Raw genomic sequence first — 14,870 nt, 5'->3', positions numbered from 1 at the left:
ACTGGGCCCATGTTTGCAGGAGCTCCACCTTGAGCACACTTGGGCTCCCCCTTGTACCCCAACAAGGCAGGGTCTGGGTCCAAGCCTGTGTCAGGGCATCACAAAGCCTTCAAGCCTCCCCAGGAATTCCCCCCCTCTTAGTTGCAGGGTTTGGAGTGGTTCTGGCTTTGGGGGTGTTTGTTTTCCCATCTTTTTTTACTTCCTGTGGCTGTTGAGCTCAGCTTTTGTTTTATGTGTTCAGGAGTACAGGAGTGTGTTTCATTTTCCAGATTAGAAAATGCTCAGAGGTATAATCAGGTCCTTCCACAGTATTTAATTATCCATAATTAAAGGCATCTACACAAAGCAGCAGATTTTCAAAGACTATTCCTGTGTTACATTGCTAATGAATTAAGTAATTAATTGGCATTGAAAAAATACAATAGGAAACATCAATCTTTTAAAGTAAAGCATTTTTCAGGGCTTTTATAAAATCATTAACTCATATCAGGTCAGGAGCTGTTCTAATGTCTAAATCCCTCTTCTGACTTTAAAAAAAATTCTAAGGCACAAAATGAATGCAGGAAGAACAAGGCAGGGAATAGTAGGTGAAGACCGTGGGGAACACTCAGAAATGGGGAGTTTTTGGGTGTCATTGTCCCTCACTTTGCCAGCCTATCCCACAGTTCCTTCCCTCTGCCAGTAAGGTGAACCAATTCCCATCACACTTGAGAAGGCAGTTTGCAGCCTCAAACCTTCCTGTTGCTGCAAGTCAAATCCAGTTTCCTGCTGGGTTTAGTTTGAATAACCTGCATCCCCTCAGGAGTCCCCACTGCTTCTGTGCCTCAGTGTGCCCCGTGCACTTCCCTGTGCCAGGGGAAGGTGGGAGGACAGCAGGTTGTGAGCCATTCAGATGCTGTGATGCCACTGAGACCAGAGGGTGAGCAAGAATTTCATCCAGGAATGAATAAAAACAGACTGCAGAGAAGGGTAACAAAGCATTTGGGAGGTTTGGGCAGGAGGGATGCAGAACCACGTGTATGCACCATCATTTTTCCACAGCCTTTCATCATTCCCAGCTGTTACCTCACAGAACAGCTGTGCTGTCCCAGCACATCAGCACAACATCACCCTGCAGAGTGCAAAGGCCCACATGCAATGTGGTTAAGCCTTCTGTGGTGACACCAAGGGTTATGAGCAAAGGAAAGGACCTTCCTTTTGTCACTGGGTGATTTCATTAAATGCAGCTGTTCCCATGCAAAACCAGCACTGCTCATTTTCTTTCTGTCACCAGCCAGACTCTTTCTGAGCCATCTGAAAGCACCCTGGGAATGCCATGGACACCGTTAAATTCAGGGTCTTCTGTCCATCAGACCAAGGCATGCCTGTCCTTGCAGTGCTTTGGTCTCCCCATATATGTGTCCTCAAGACCATCCACCCATCCTGCCCTGCCCCTTCCATTCCCTGCTCCTCCTGTTTCCTCAGGAGATGCAGATTTTGGCACAGCAGTGCCATGTCCTGTCTCTCTACCACCAGGCTTAATGGTTGGGGTTGGGGTCAGGGAAGATGTTCTCCTGATTTTCCTTTTCTGTGCCACAGCAAGTAATTAACTTCCCCACATAAACTAAGAAATACTGTTTCTGCCATTGTGGTTATTCTGTTTCTACAAGTAATCAATCATTTGTATGGATTTGCATAGAAATGGGAGCTTTGCCACTGCAGCCCATACTAAATTTAGAGGGATGAAAACAGGCAGATCCAAAGGCTGATATTGTTAAACACCCCCCAGAAGATTGATCCTTTGACTGGAAGGGGAGCCTTTGCTGACTGACTTTAATTTTTACCATTAAATTCCCCTTTCACGTGGGTCTCACCTGCCCATGACCATCATTTCTGTGTCCATCACCACAGAGGCCAGGAGGCTGGGAAGAGTGGTGGAGACTGTGGAGGCCAGGGAGATGGGAATGGTGGTGAAGGCAGCAGGAGATGGGTTCTGCTCAGTCAGCAGCAGAAACCCAACTCAAACATGAGCCAAGAGCAGGAAGAAACGGTTTCCACAGCAGCTCCTCCCTTACATGGAAAGTTTTCTCTTTGCTTTGAAATCCAATTTCTAACACAACCCCACATTTAAAACCACCATCAGAAAAATCTCTCACCAGGTAGGGAATGCAAGTGGGACCATGCTGGTGCCCTCAAAGCATCACACTCATGCCATGATGGCAGAAAGGCCTGAGGGCATTTCTCCATGAGTTGACCCTGTCCCACAGGGATCTGGGCTGCAGTGCTGCTGTTTTCCAGACAGGAGCTGGAGGCTGATCCCCACATGTGGTTCCCCACAGCTGAGGAAATCCCCGTTGCCCTGGCAGGGCCTTTGTGCCAACAGACACCGACTGTCACTGCAGCATGGCCTGGTGCTGGGCTGCCTTTGCAGCACTCTCCACCTCTAAAGGAACAACTCAGACAAATGTGTAGCAATCCTGGTTCTTCCCTGCATTTTTTTGCTCCTGTTTGATACAAAATGAGCCCAGTCAAAGTTTCCATTTCATTTATGAGCGATCTGAAAAAATCCCCTCACCCCATAAAACATCGCACAGCTGTAGTGACCAAGTTAGATTCAATTCTGGCTTTATATTGAGTTGACATGAAGCCAGCTCCCTTCCATACATCATCTGTGATTGCAGTTAAGCATGAAATACTGTTTTAATTCTTACACCAAATGTGGGGTTTTTTTTCTGAAGAAAAAAAGACATAAAAATGTTAAAGTGGGCCATAAAAACCATTATATTTTCACACAAAGCGCAACCAAGAGGCGAATAAGTTGGCTAAAATCTCACAAGACCCAGGGAAAAAGTCCTGCTTGTTATTCTTTTGTTGTTAACCTTTGCCTTTGAGTGGAGATACCTGGGCAGGGACCACAGGCCTGGTGCTTTGGCATCCAGGGGCTATCTGGGCCCTTATTTGCCTACATCAGGGTGTCCTCCCATGCCTGCATGGACCAAGAGCTGCGGCTGCCCGTGGGAGCTGACAGTGTCCCAGTGTCCCAGAGCACTGCAGGGGGAGCGTGCATCCTTGGATGAGTTTGCTTCTCTGCATCCCTGTTCCTTTCTTGGGCAACACTGGCTGCAAGGGCACAGTCCCTGGGCCTGAGCCTGTTCCATGGCACACCTTGTTCCATGGCTGCTCCTGGCACCTGAGCCACTGAGGTGAAGGCAGCACAAACACTACAGCACATTATGCATGCATTTATATATTTTCTTCCTTCACTTAAAACTTTAGTCTCTGGAAGGTCCAACTTTTCCTCCTTTTGGCTGTTGATTTTACGGGTAACAGTGTTAGCTGATGCAGTAGTTTAATGGTAGTTCTATTAATTAATTTCTTTTTAATTAATCTATTTGATACCAGCTCAAAAAACCCACCTCACCTTTTAATGTTTGAAGCATTAAAAGAATGAATGTACCTTCAGTGCTGTTGGAATTCATTTTGGGAAGTACCCATTTAGACAAATTTTTGAAAGCCTGCTACTTACCTGAAAGGTTAAAATTACCTCAGAGTAGCTTTCATTGCCCACAATTACAATCTACCTGTATTTAAAAAAATCTATGCTCTTTTCCCAAAACTTTATGCTGTCTGCAAAATTATTTTTAAGAGCTAATCCTGTTTGTTTGCTCAGGTAAATGCTGAAACACAGATTTCTCCTTTAATAGATGGTTACTGCTGTCTTTGAGGTGTTACAGTTTCCCTCCTCCAGCCCAGAGTGGGCACAGTAACACCTGGTTCAGAAAATCTGCTTTGGATGCACAGTTCATGCCTATGCAATGCTGGGCCCTTTGCCTTTGCAGTTTTTTTACCATTTTTCAGTGCTGACCAAGGTATTTGCACACACAGATCCTTTTAAAATGAAGAGGAATTTGGTATGTAAATCCCATAGGTGACTTTGAAAATACCAACCTGCATTTTACACTAAAAGGAGGGGGGAAAGCCCTGGATTTACTGATGAGTCTGAAGCACTGGGAGTTGCTCTTCTGCTGTCTGGGAGCTGATCCACGTGCTGGCTCCTCTAGCCAGGTGACTTGAAGGCTGCCCCCGTTGGGGTGTATGAGTCAGCAGAGTAAATAAAGGGTTATGAATTTGATACCTATTAATTCCCACTGCAGCAATGCCTAACCCTGCTGGCCAGCAGTCCCTAACCCACAGCTGGGTTAGAAACCCAGTCAAAGGGACAGACTGGGGCTGCAGGTTTTGCAGGGAGCTCAAAGTGCACTTGGATATGCTCCCAGCTCTGATTTTGGTGCCCTTGGGATCAGAAACAGAGGGGCTGGGTGCACAGGACTGGGGGAAATGGCCATATGGGGAGGCAGACGCCATCATCTAAAGCAGTGGGAAATGTACAGCTTGCATTGTTTTCTTTGGTGTGCCCAGATATGAGCTTTGCTCCCCCATCTCCACGCTGCCTTCCCTGAGTGAGCTGTGCCAAAGGTCTGACCCAGAGCTCTGCTGCCCCAGCACGGGCATGGCCAGAAGCCATCAAACACTGGAAGTGTGGCTGCTCCATCCCTGGAAGTGTCCAAGGTCAGGTTGGATGGGGCTTGGAGCAGCCTGGTCCAGCAGAGGTTATCCCTGCCCATGGCAGAGGGTGGAGGTGGACGAGCTTTAAGGTCCTTTCCTACCCAAACCATTCTGGGATTCTGTGCTCAGTCTTGGCTTGGTCCCCTGTTGTCCAGCTCATCCTACAAGTATAGAAGATGAAGAGTGGGCTGGGGCTCCACCATTTTCAGCTGCTGCATTTTATCTGTGGAAGGGACACAGTCCCCATCTGTCTTGGTGAGGGATGGTGTCCAGCTGTCCGCAGAGCTGGGATCGGTGTGGGCGCCCATGGACGTCACCGCTGCCAAACAGACGGATTTTAAATTGCACCCATAGATCTTCCCCGCACCAAAACAGCCCTGCTGCACTACTTAGTGATGCCCAAAGTTATGTCTCCACATCAAATTAAGTAACTGTGCTATCAATAAGGAGGAGTAATGCCGTGTGTTCCCTTCTGGATGTCTCCCTGTCCCTCATTTGTTTGCTGCCCTGATTAAGACGGATAAGGAGCCATCAGTATTTCTCTAACTGCAGTGCAAAGGCCTAAATCAGTCTCTGTCACTGGTGCCAGCTCACAATTTAGGGAACTTGAGTGGGGCCCTGCATTCATTAGACTCCCAAGGCAGCAGAGACTTGAGATTGAGCAAAGCCTGGATGATGTGACCCTCTCGGTGTGCGGAGAGCCAGGAGGGGATGTGGGGCCTCCGGGAGGTCCCTGCCCCACTGGGCTGGCTGGGAGCTGCTGCTGTGTTATATTTTCTTTATTGTGTGGCTGCATCACTGGCAAAAGTCAGTGGAACAGCTCCCATTGACTGAACTGAGCTTTTCACCTCCCCCTCGCCTTCTTAATGCATTCCTTCTAATGATGGAAGGCTGCCTTGGAGTGAGCAACTTGGATTTAATTTGAAAAAGGATACTGCAGATATATATATTTTAATGCAGAGATTAAATAACTTTTAGGCATCTTCAGGCACCCAGTAATGTGAATTATGGCTGGAAAAATCTCTCCTGTAAATAGGCAGTACTTGAGAAGGGCTGTTAACATTGACTTCTGAGCAGTGAAAAACACAGGAAGGATGGAAAAGAGCTGCAGATCAACTTCAGAGGAGAGGAATTCTTTGGGGCAGTGCTGCACACGACTGAAAGCTCGTGGACATCTAGAAGGCACCACCAGATGACTCCAGGAGCTGTCAGCCAGAGCCAGCTCTCACTGGGTGGCTGGACAGGGTGGCAGAGTGAACCTTCCATCTTGAGGTCACCTCAAGGAGGAGACACTTGTTACCAGAGCTGGGAGCCACACAGGGACAGGACAAGGGGGAATGCAGTTAAACTGACAGAGGCCAAGTATTTTAAAATATCAACAGCAAGCCAAAAAAAGGGAAACAGAACAATTCCTGAGCTTTCAAATGGCAGGGGTTTGGAAGGGTGTTGGAGCCACCACTGGCCACTGGAGGGAGGGAGGTTTAATTTGCGGCACTCAGGCTGGCATGGCTTGGCAGGTTCAGTTCTTAGCGCCTCCTTCAAATGGAGCAGCAAACAGATTTTATTGAGGGGGCAGCTGAGGCATTGATGCAGTCTGTGCATGACAGGAGAGCTCACTGCTGCCTGAGAGCATGAGCAGGCTGAGAAGCAGCTTCCAGACTTGATGGGGATGGGGACACTGACCTGAAGCAGTCCCATTTCCAGCCCTCCAGGAGTCTCTGTGGAGGTTGGGTGAATGGAAGATGATGGACTTTGAGCCCGGGGGGTTCTTTTCCCCTGGTGTTTGTACTGGGAGGAGCTGTGTCCTCTGCAGCCTGGAGGACATGGCCATCACCTGCAGGAGCAGGGAGCAGGCAGAGCCACAGCACAGTGCTGTCCCTCCTGCCACCACTGAGAAGTGGCAGATATAGGTCAGAGCCAGGGGTTCCTGGGGTGAGAACTCACTGCCCCACATCCCAGGATCATGGCAGCCCCATTCCCAATGCAGCCTCAGGCTTCAGCCATGCTCTGAGCCAGATCTCCAGCTCTGGCCTCCTTCTAACACAAGAAAGCCAAGGGTTGTTTTTTTGGGTGGGGTTCTCAGCTACCCCTGCAGAGCGTCACCAAATTTAATTTTCAGCAGGGCAAAGCTCAGCATCACCAGCTGATTTCTTTATGTCTCACTCCTGCTTCTCCTGCTGCCTCCTCCTTCCCCCAGAGAGAGGGGGGCTGACACTCTCCATAGCAGAATGAAAACAGGACTTCATCCCTCCCCAACTCTTTAATTAAAGCCACAAATTGAGCTCTTTTCTTGCAATCTGAAGTGATCACATAAATAGCATTACCAGAGCTAAATGAACATTTGAAAAGATCCTGCAGGATCAGCAGACAGGAGCAGTATTCACCTCCAGAAATGGCAGCCATCATTAAAAACAAGATGATGGTTTTCCTTCTCTTCTGAGCACAGAGCTCAGCCCAGACATGGAAAAAGTCCCAAGATTCAGGCACAGGCAATTTCTTGCCTCTGTGACAGAGCCTGGGGATTCTGCTGTGTTTTTTCCTTTTTTCTGTTGGGGATCCACAAGCATCTTTGTGTGGATTCCAAGTGTCATCCTCAAAAGATCGCTGCCTTGCAAGGGGTTGTTTCAGCACCAGACACCAGTGCTGGAGACTGCATGGCTTGTGGTGTGGGATGGTCATGCTGGAGCCTGGGAGAGGCCTGTTTTGTGGAGACATGCAGAGGAAAATCTGCCTTCCCACTGGGAAGACACTTGGCCATGCTCAGTAGAAACACCTCCCCCAGGCCAGAACACACTGCCAACAGCAAACCCCCATGCCCAGTTGTGTTCATGGTTGAGCTCCAAAAGCAAAGTCACTGAGCCTCATTCAGCTGAGTGAGCGTCCAGGGGGATGTTCCAGGATGTTTCAATTCCTAAACACTGTCAGGAAACACCACAGTTTTCCACTTATCCCTTGCAACTTCAATAGTGGGGCACACCACTTGGGAGCCTGAGGGATGGCTGCTGCATTGAGCTGCTGTTTAGCAGCTGTCTTAACTGGGCAGATAAGCGTAGCCATCAGCACCTCTCTCTCCTTGATGGAATCCATTGACTGAATAAGCTAATTTCTCCTGGAGTCAGCTTTAATATTTCCTAAAGGGATGGGGAGGCTCTCAGAGAAGTGGCAGGAGACATGTTTTACTGAGGGGAAGCTTCTGCTCTTGCTGGAATCAGAGGCTGCACAATGAGACGTTCTGGTGGAGACTGTGAGCTTTGTCTGGGGCAAGATGCTATTCAGGGCACATCTGAATATCACAGTTGGCCTGAAGTGATCCGTGCTTGCTGTTTGATTAACATTTGATTTCCTTTTATTGCTTCTCTGCACACACAAAGCTAAATTCAGAGCTGCTGAGAGCCACGGGCAGAGCTGCTGAGCTCAGTAAAACCCATCTGAGGAGTCCCAAGGAGCTGGGGGGACCCTGCTGATCTCACACAGTGGCTCCAAGGCATCAGCTCGTGGTGTTGTCCTTCTGGAACAGGGGTGCAGTGGAGCAGGGTCATCACCCAAGTACTTGGTCTTCAGCAGATGGTTGCAGAATTTTCCATCATTCTCCCCAAACCACAAACCAAATATGATGTTTTTTACATCTCTCCCATCAAACCAGCATCTGAATGTCCCTAATACATCTCCATAAAAATCTTCACAGCTGTTCTAGCAAACAGCCTGGAGTGCTGCTGGCTTTTATGAGTATTAACTATATTAAGCAAAGCAAATCTCACTATTACACTGTCTGTGGGAGCAGCAAACTTCTCCCATCAGTCTCCCTGAGCAAGGAAAAGGGTGATTAGTGTCCTGTTATCATCACAGTCGTGGTTTAAGATGCTTTTACCGAGAGCAGGACAAGAGCCCTTGCCCAAAGCAGCTTCTTGTTCCTGCTGCTATTATCCTAAGTAACCTGATGTGCTTGACATGTCATCAAATATTTCTGAGCAGTGTCCTCCTTTGAATGATAATTAAAAAACCCATGCTGCTGTTCTGTGTCATTCCTTGGGGGTTTGTTTTGGCATTGATTTGGCAGATCTTGGTCTCATCCAGTTCCTCCAAGCAGCTGTGGTGGGAAAAGCTCAGGCCAGTGCTCAGCAGTGCTGGGTTGGGGCCCTGAGCTTTTGAAATGTTGGGAGGGAAAAATAATATTAGAGAATTTAAAAGAGTCTGTTGAGCTCTGCTGCACAGGGAAAAAACCCAAACAGGACTTGATTTCTTGCTGTGGCTTTAAGGGCTGCAGCCTCTCCAAGGCACATGGCACAGCCATGCAGACCCCAGGTGCTGGAGGTTATCTCCACCAGCAGCTGCCAGCTCTATAAATCCCAAAGTTTCTGGAAATCTCCCTGGTGACTTGTGCTCCTGCCAAGCAGCATTTTCTGTGCCATGGCACATTTGCACCGAAATTCCAGCAGTGCAGGCTCTTTCTCTGAGTGCCTCTTCCTCACACCTTCACTGCGGGTGCAACGCTCGCTGCATCCCAGTTTGGACAAACAGGATCCAGTTTTCCATGGGAAGGTGAGAGAAATTTAAATGGGGGAGAAAAAAAAAAGCAGAGGGGGAGAGGCTGGCTGGTAGTGATTGTGCTGGAAAACTGGATTTCAGGCAGTGGGAATTGAAGTTGAATTATCACACATGCAGTGTGGAAATTTTGCCTTCTGTTAGAAATCCATGTTTCTGTAGGATGGGGGATAGCAGTGGGAGAGAGAGGATGCAATAAAGCTCTGTCCAGCTCACTGTGGTGAGCAAAAGAAACCATTTCACTCAGGCAATGCAGAAGGGGCTATTTTGAGAGTGCTGGGAAAGAAAAGGCCCAGAGCAGTGGCAGTGCTGGCCCAAATTAAAGTACTAAAGTCTGTCTGGAGAGAGGCAGAATATCCCACAGGAGGCCAGATGTCAGCAGAGCCCGGGGTCATGTTTTCCTCCATTTTGCTGAAAGCCAAGAAGAAAGAAAACAAACCCAATTGCTGTGATTTTCCCCTGAGTTCAGCCTGTGACTGCAGCTCCCTGGGCAGCCCACGGATGCTCAGTGCTGCTGCAGTGGGGGCTGGTTTGGCAGTCCCTGGGATTTACCCACCAGAGCTGTCATTTTCCCCCTTTGGGATGGGGGCAGTATCCCAAGGATCTTCTGGTAGACACAGAGATGTTTGCCAGGTCCCTCCAGGCTCAACAGTGATCAGAGGGGCAGATCATTAGTGTTCAATTACAGAGGAGCAGATCATTAATGTTTAATTACAGATGTGCAGAGCTGCCCCATGTCCCTGGCTGGGACAGGGACATTGCTGTGCTGCTGTCCCCAGAGTAGGGGATCCCCTCTCCAATGGGGACCTTAAGCACATCCCCCTCATCCATCTCCTCTTTGCTTCAGGGTCTGCTTTCTGCTCCTCCCTGTCCTGGGGCATTAATAAATGGTATTTATTAGTTGTTTTATTTGTATATGACCTGCTGGGGAAGCTCAGGAGGGAGAAGAGACCTGGGGCTGCTGAGAGGAGAAAGGGCAGCCAAGGAATGGACAGATAAGCAGGATGAAGGAAAAATAACCTTTTCCCAGCTGGCTGCACCCCATCAGCCAGTCCCAGTGCCATCACCCTTGGCTGACCATGGTCCCTGCACCACTGAGGTGCCAAAGTGCCATGAGGGAGGTGTTGGGCCCCCAAAGCCTGTCTGGGAGGCAAAGCTGACTCACCTGTGAGTGAGAAAACCCTGCTGGCTCCCTCAGTGCCAGCGTCCCATCTGCTCCCAGCCCCCAGAATGGGCTGGCAGTGCTGCAATTCCAGACAAAGCTGTGTCTGCAGACACGTGTGGGTGTGGAGGCAGCACTGGCCTCTCAAATGAGTTGCTCAAAAGGCAGGGCAACAAGAGGGAAGATGATCTTCCCCTTTCCTTGCCACCCTAATCTCCAGAGGAAGCTGTTTTGCTTACATTACCATGAAAAGGAGGGGGTTTTTGCCATGGGAGTCCAGAGCAGGCCATGTTTGAAGGGGCCTTTAATGAAGGCAGGAGGCTGCTGAAACACAAGGAACACTCAGGCACCCCGAATTGTCTGGTTAAGCCCAGCCCTGCCAGACTCGTGGCCTGTTCAGCAAAGGGCCCTGAGGAGCACCTTACTGACCCAGGGCACTCATAAACAGCTCTCTGGCACCCTGGACTGGGCTGGCTACAGCTCAGCCTGATTCCAGCCTTGTAAAGGACCCCATTTCCCTTTCCCAGCCTTAAACCTAAGCGTTAAGGAACAACTTGCCCATAATTCCATGTCTGTACACGCTCTCTCCTTTGGAATGCACCTCGTGCACTGGAGGCATAGATTAAAACTGGTGGCCAGTCAAGGGGTGACATTTCAGAGCAGCACTCGAGCCACAAAACAATTTTTGAATGTCTTTATGCTCCCCCCATGCCACCAGTGTGACTGCCTTGAATTTTTTGTGTGGCTCTGACATTAATTCCTGGCACTAAGCAGTGAAGGAATAAGAGGGGAAGAGGAGAGATCTTGCAGAGGAAGAGATGGGCAGTGGATATTTGTGGGGCTTTTATGAGGAGGAGGAAAGGGCTTTAAGATTCCTTCCTACCCAACCATTCTGTGACTGGGAAATAAGATCCTTGCTGACTTGCTCCTCAGCTTTGATATTGTGTAAAAAAGAAGCCAAAAAAATATCCAAAGCAATAATAAGCAGATTAAAGGAATTACCTTTGAGGAGAATAACCAAGATTTTATGAGAAAGCTAATTTGAGAGGTGATGGAATAATTTGTGATGGAAGGAATAATTTTTGGTTAATGGCTCCAAGCTGGTGGAGGTCCTTGGGGTTACCTGGTGTTGGAGCATGGCTGCCAATGGCCCTAGGGGATGGACTGGCTCTTGTCTCTGCAGCTTTACCAGACTGGAGCAGTGAAGGCTGGGCTGTGTCCTCATGCTTGTCCTCATGGTCTTGTCCATCCTGCAGCCAAAATTTAAGGAGAAAGAGGTACTAAATTAGTGGTCAGCCAAGTAGAAAAAGCTGACTGCCAATGCCATTTGTTCTAGAAACAGAGAGGAAAGTTTTGAGGCCCTTTATTTTCCCCTTTAGTGCCTGAGTGCAACCATAAAATGAGAGGGGATTGCTGTGGGTCCATGGCTGGGCACTGAGCAAGGTGGGAACATTGCTGCAGACAGCAGTGCTGGTGACATGGCCAGCAAAGGGCTGGCACTGGGTTCCTGCTTGTCCCAGGCTCAGGGCACAGTGCTGCCCCCATCCATACGTGGAGTATTTATCCTGTTCCCCATGGGTCCCTGCCTGTCCCAGGCTCAGGGCAGAGCACTGCCCCAATCCAAACATGGAGTATTTATCCTGTTCCCCATGGGTCCCTGCCTGTCCCAAGCTCAGGGCAGAGCGCTGCCCCATCCAAACATGGAGTATTTATCCTGTTTCCCCCGTGTGTTTCCGCAGGTCCCAACTGCTTTGCGGGCACCACCATTATTCCCGCGGGCATCGAGGTGAAGGTGGACGACTGCAACATCTGCCACTGCCACAACGGGGACTGGTGGAAGCCAGCACAGTGCTCCAAGCGCGAGTGCCAGGGCAAGCAGGCTCTGTAGCAGCCCCCTGGCCAACAGCCCGCTCACAGTGATGGTGATGATGATGATGATGAAGGAATGGCCTCGATGCTGCCCACATGTCCGACCTCCTGCCAGCTGCAAGCCCTGGGCGGGTGCCACGTGAGCAGAGCTGGGTCCCTGTGGGGCAGGGTGTCCCCTGCAGCTCCTGTCCCTCTGTACACTCTCTGTTCCTGGGTCCAGGTGCCTGCTCTGCTGTGGGAGTCACAGGTGCTGGCAGGGGAGGACAGCAGGAGAACAGCCCGTGCATGTTCCTGGCCTGGAGATGCCTGAGGCACCGATGGAGTCACCGCTCTCACTTTCTGCAGTGTGGATCCTGGGGTTTTTCACAGTTATTTATTTGAAGGTTTTTTTGCTATTGTGATTTGATTTTTTTTAAGCCTCTTCCTAAGCTGGGATCATCGGGGCAATACAGCTGCAAGTGGAGCAATAGGTGGAGCATTTGGATTGTGTCTGTAAGCACAGGTGGCACTAAGGACAGCAGGGAGGTAGATTATAAGGGATTGGGGGGGTTAAAAAAATCCCAACTGGAATGTAACCTGCAGCAGGACCGAGGTAGATGCACAGGTATAGACTGGACAGCCACGACACAAAGCTGTATCTGTGTTACACATTCTCCACTGAGTGGGGACAATAAAGTTGAAGACACCTACACAGTCAGTGTGACCTTGATGGGAACAGAGGCCACAGCAGCGGCATGGGCAGGCTGGGGCAGCCAGCCAGAAGGTGCTCCATGAAAGCAACATCTTACCTGGCTTGTTTGTGTGTGATACCTGGCTGGGGCATCAGTGGTGGAGCAGAAGGAAGAGGGCCCCACCTGTCCCTGGTTCCTGGGCTGAGCATGTGCTCACCTGCCTTGTCCCATCCCCAGGCTGCTCTCACTGGAGCCAAGGGCAGTGTTTCATGGCCTTCAGTGACAGCAGGTCACAAGTAAAATATGGGATCACCCCACTCTGGAGGTGTCCAGGAATGTCCCATGGCTGTGGCAGCACTAAACTGGCTCACTGGCAGGTGAGACCCTTTGCTGCAGTGGGAGGGAGCTGCCCTGGCTCTCCCTGGGAGCATCCACACAGCTGGGGACAGAGCAAGCCATGGAGCAGCAGGGCTGGGCTGGGCTCCTGTCAGGGCTGTCCCTCAAAAGCAGCTGCTTTCTGTGCCTGCCTGCCAGGAGCACAGGTCCCCAGCAGCCAAGGGATTCCAGCACTGGTACCTCCTCCTTTCTCAGGCTGCAGCTCCCAGGCAATACTGTGAAAAAAAAGCCACCAATGTCACCTCCCTGCCTGGCCAGGCAAGCACAGGGGCCTTTCCCATCTCTGTCCATGCCTGGTTCCCTGCTTTTTGGTCAATGCCATCCTTGGGGGTGGTGCTGCTCCTTTTGTTCACAGTTCAGGCTCCAGTCCAGCACCTGCTCTCAGTGATGGCAGCAAATCTCCCCACAGCATCCTCACTGAAGCAGATCAGCACATCAGGCTCAGTTCATACACACTAATGCCTTTCTACTTTCATTTCTTCCCCATGTTGGTGTTTTCCTGGAGGGCAGGGGTGGGAGGAGCACTCAGCACAGCAATGCTGTCCTGTGGCTGAGCACTGGCTCCCTGCAGGCCGAGCTGGTACCATTCCAGACATCATCACCACATCTCTTTGTAAGCTGTTGCCTGTCAATGACTATCCAGTTTCAAAACTTACAAACAATAGTGTGCCTGAAACTAGTGAGAAAAAAAAATCTGTACAAATGGGAGGGAGGGGTCCTAGAAACAATATTTGATGTGTAAAAGACTATATTATTAAAAAATTATTTTGTTAAATATAAAGTGTGTGAACCAGCAAAACAACCCCAAAGTTACATATTTGTGGTGTATTTTACTCTGCTGATCATCAGCCCCTCAAGCTCCCAATTCCCCATCTCATCCCTTGCTCCAGTTCCTGCCTCTTCACAGGGTTGGTGAGTGCAGCTGGGGTGGGAGGAGCAGATGGGGAGCCTGGAAGTAGCCATGAGAATCCTGTGGCTGGGATGGGTTGCTCAGGGAGTGCTTCAGCAGTAACTCACTACACCAGTTTTGCTTTGCCAAACCAGGATTCCCATTTGTGGAGCTGCCATGGACCAACACGGCTCCCAGGTTCTCGCTCCAACCTCCATCTGCTTTTTTATTACTTTTACTGGTGCCATTTTGTATTTGATACCATTTCCTGAACATGGAAATTTGCTTTCAGTTCACAAACTCCTTTTGGTACCTCCAGATGCATCATTATTTACACTGATTAGTAGTTACTCTAATTAATTACAGCTTAATTACTGTAGTTAATGTTTGTACAGTGCTTGGAACAAGTACAGCACTATACGTGCCACATATTATTATTTTCTTCGTTATTAATTAAGCACCATCTCCATTCCATGCTGTGCTACTTCATTATTTCCCAAGGAGTCACAGTAGCACCCTTATTCCCACCCAGGAGTACTTTTGTCCCAGCTGCCAGGGGGATGCTGCAGTGCTGGATTGGCATGGGAAGAGCAGGAGATTGCTAAGGAACAGGGCAATGCTCAGGATTTTGCCCTTCACTCTTGCACAGCACTGTGGAAAAAAAATGGGAAGAAGGGGGAGATGGAGGGGGAGCCCTTGATCCCAAGGACCCCACAGAGGGAGCAGGAGCATGCTGTGGGTCACATGAGGGAAAACCCTGCAGATCCCATGGCGGATGTGTCTGCAAGGTCTCTGT

At 49.6% G+C, this 14,870-nt stretch overlaps 1 protein-coding gene across 1 annotated transcript in view; it reads left to right on the top strand.

Annotated features, from left to right (window-relative positions):
* The window catches only part of VWC2L (von Willebrand factor C domain containing 2 like), a 45,098-nt gene extending 31,209 nt beyond the window's left edge, over positions 1-13,889 (top strand). The window contains exon 4 of the mRNA XM_030952456.1: positions 11,989-13,889. Coding sequence (XP_030808316.1) covers positions 11,989-12,137 — 149 coding nt within the window. The 3' untranslated portion in view covers positions 12,138-13,889. The remainder of the gene's footprint in view (positions 1-11,988) is intronic.
* The last annotated feature ends 981 nt before the right edge of the window (positions 13,890-14,870 follow it).

The sequence above is a fragment of the Camarhynchus parvulus genome, chromosome 7 (genome assembly GCF_901933205.1).
Source record: "Camarhynchus parvulus chromosome 7, STF_HiC, whole genome shotgun sequence".
NCBI lineage: Eukaryota > Metazoa > Chordata > Aves > Passeriformes > Thraupidae > Camarhynchus > Camarhynchus parvulus.
This window is presented reverse-complemented; position numbering and strand designations above follow the sequence as displayed.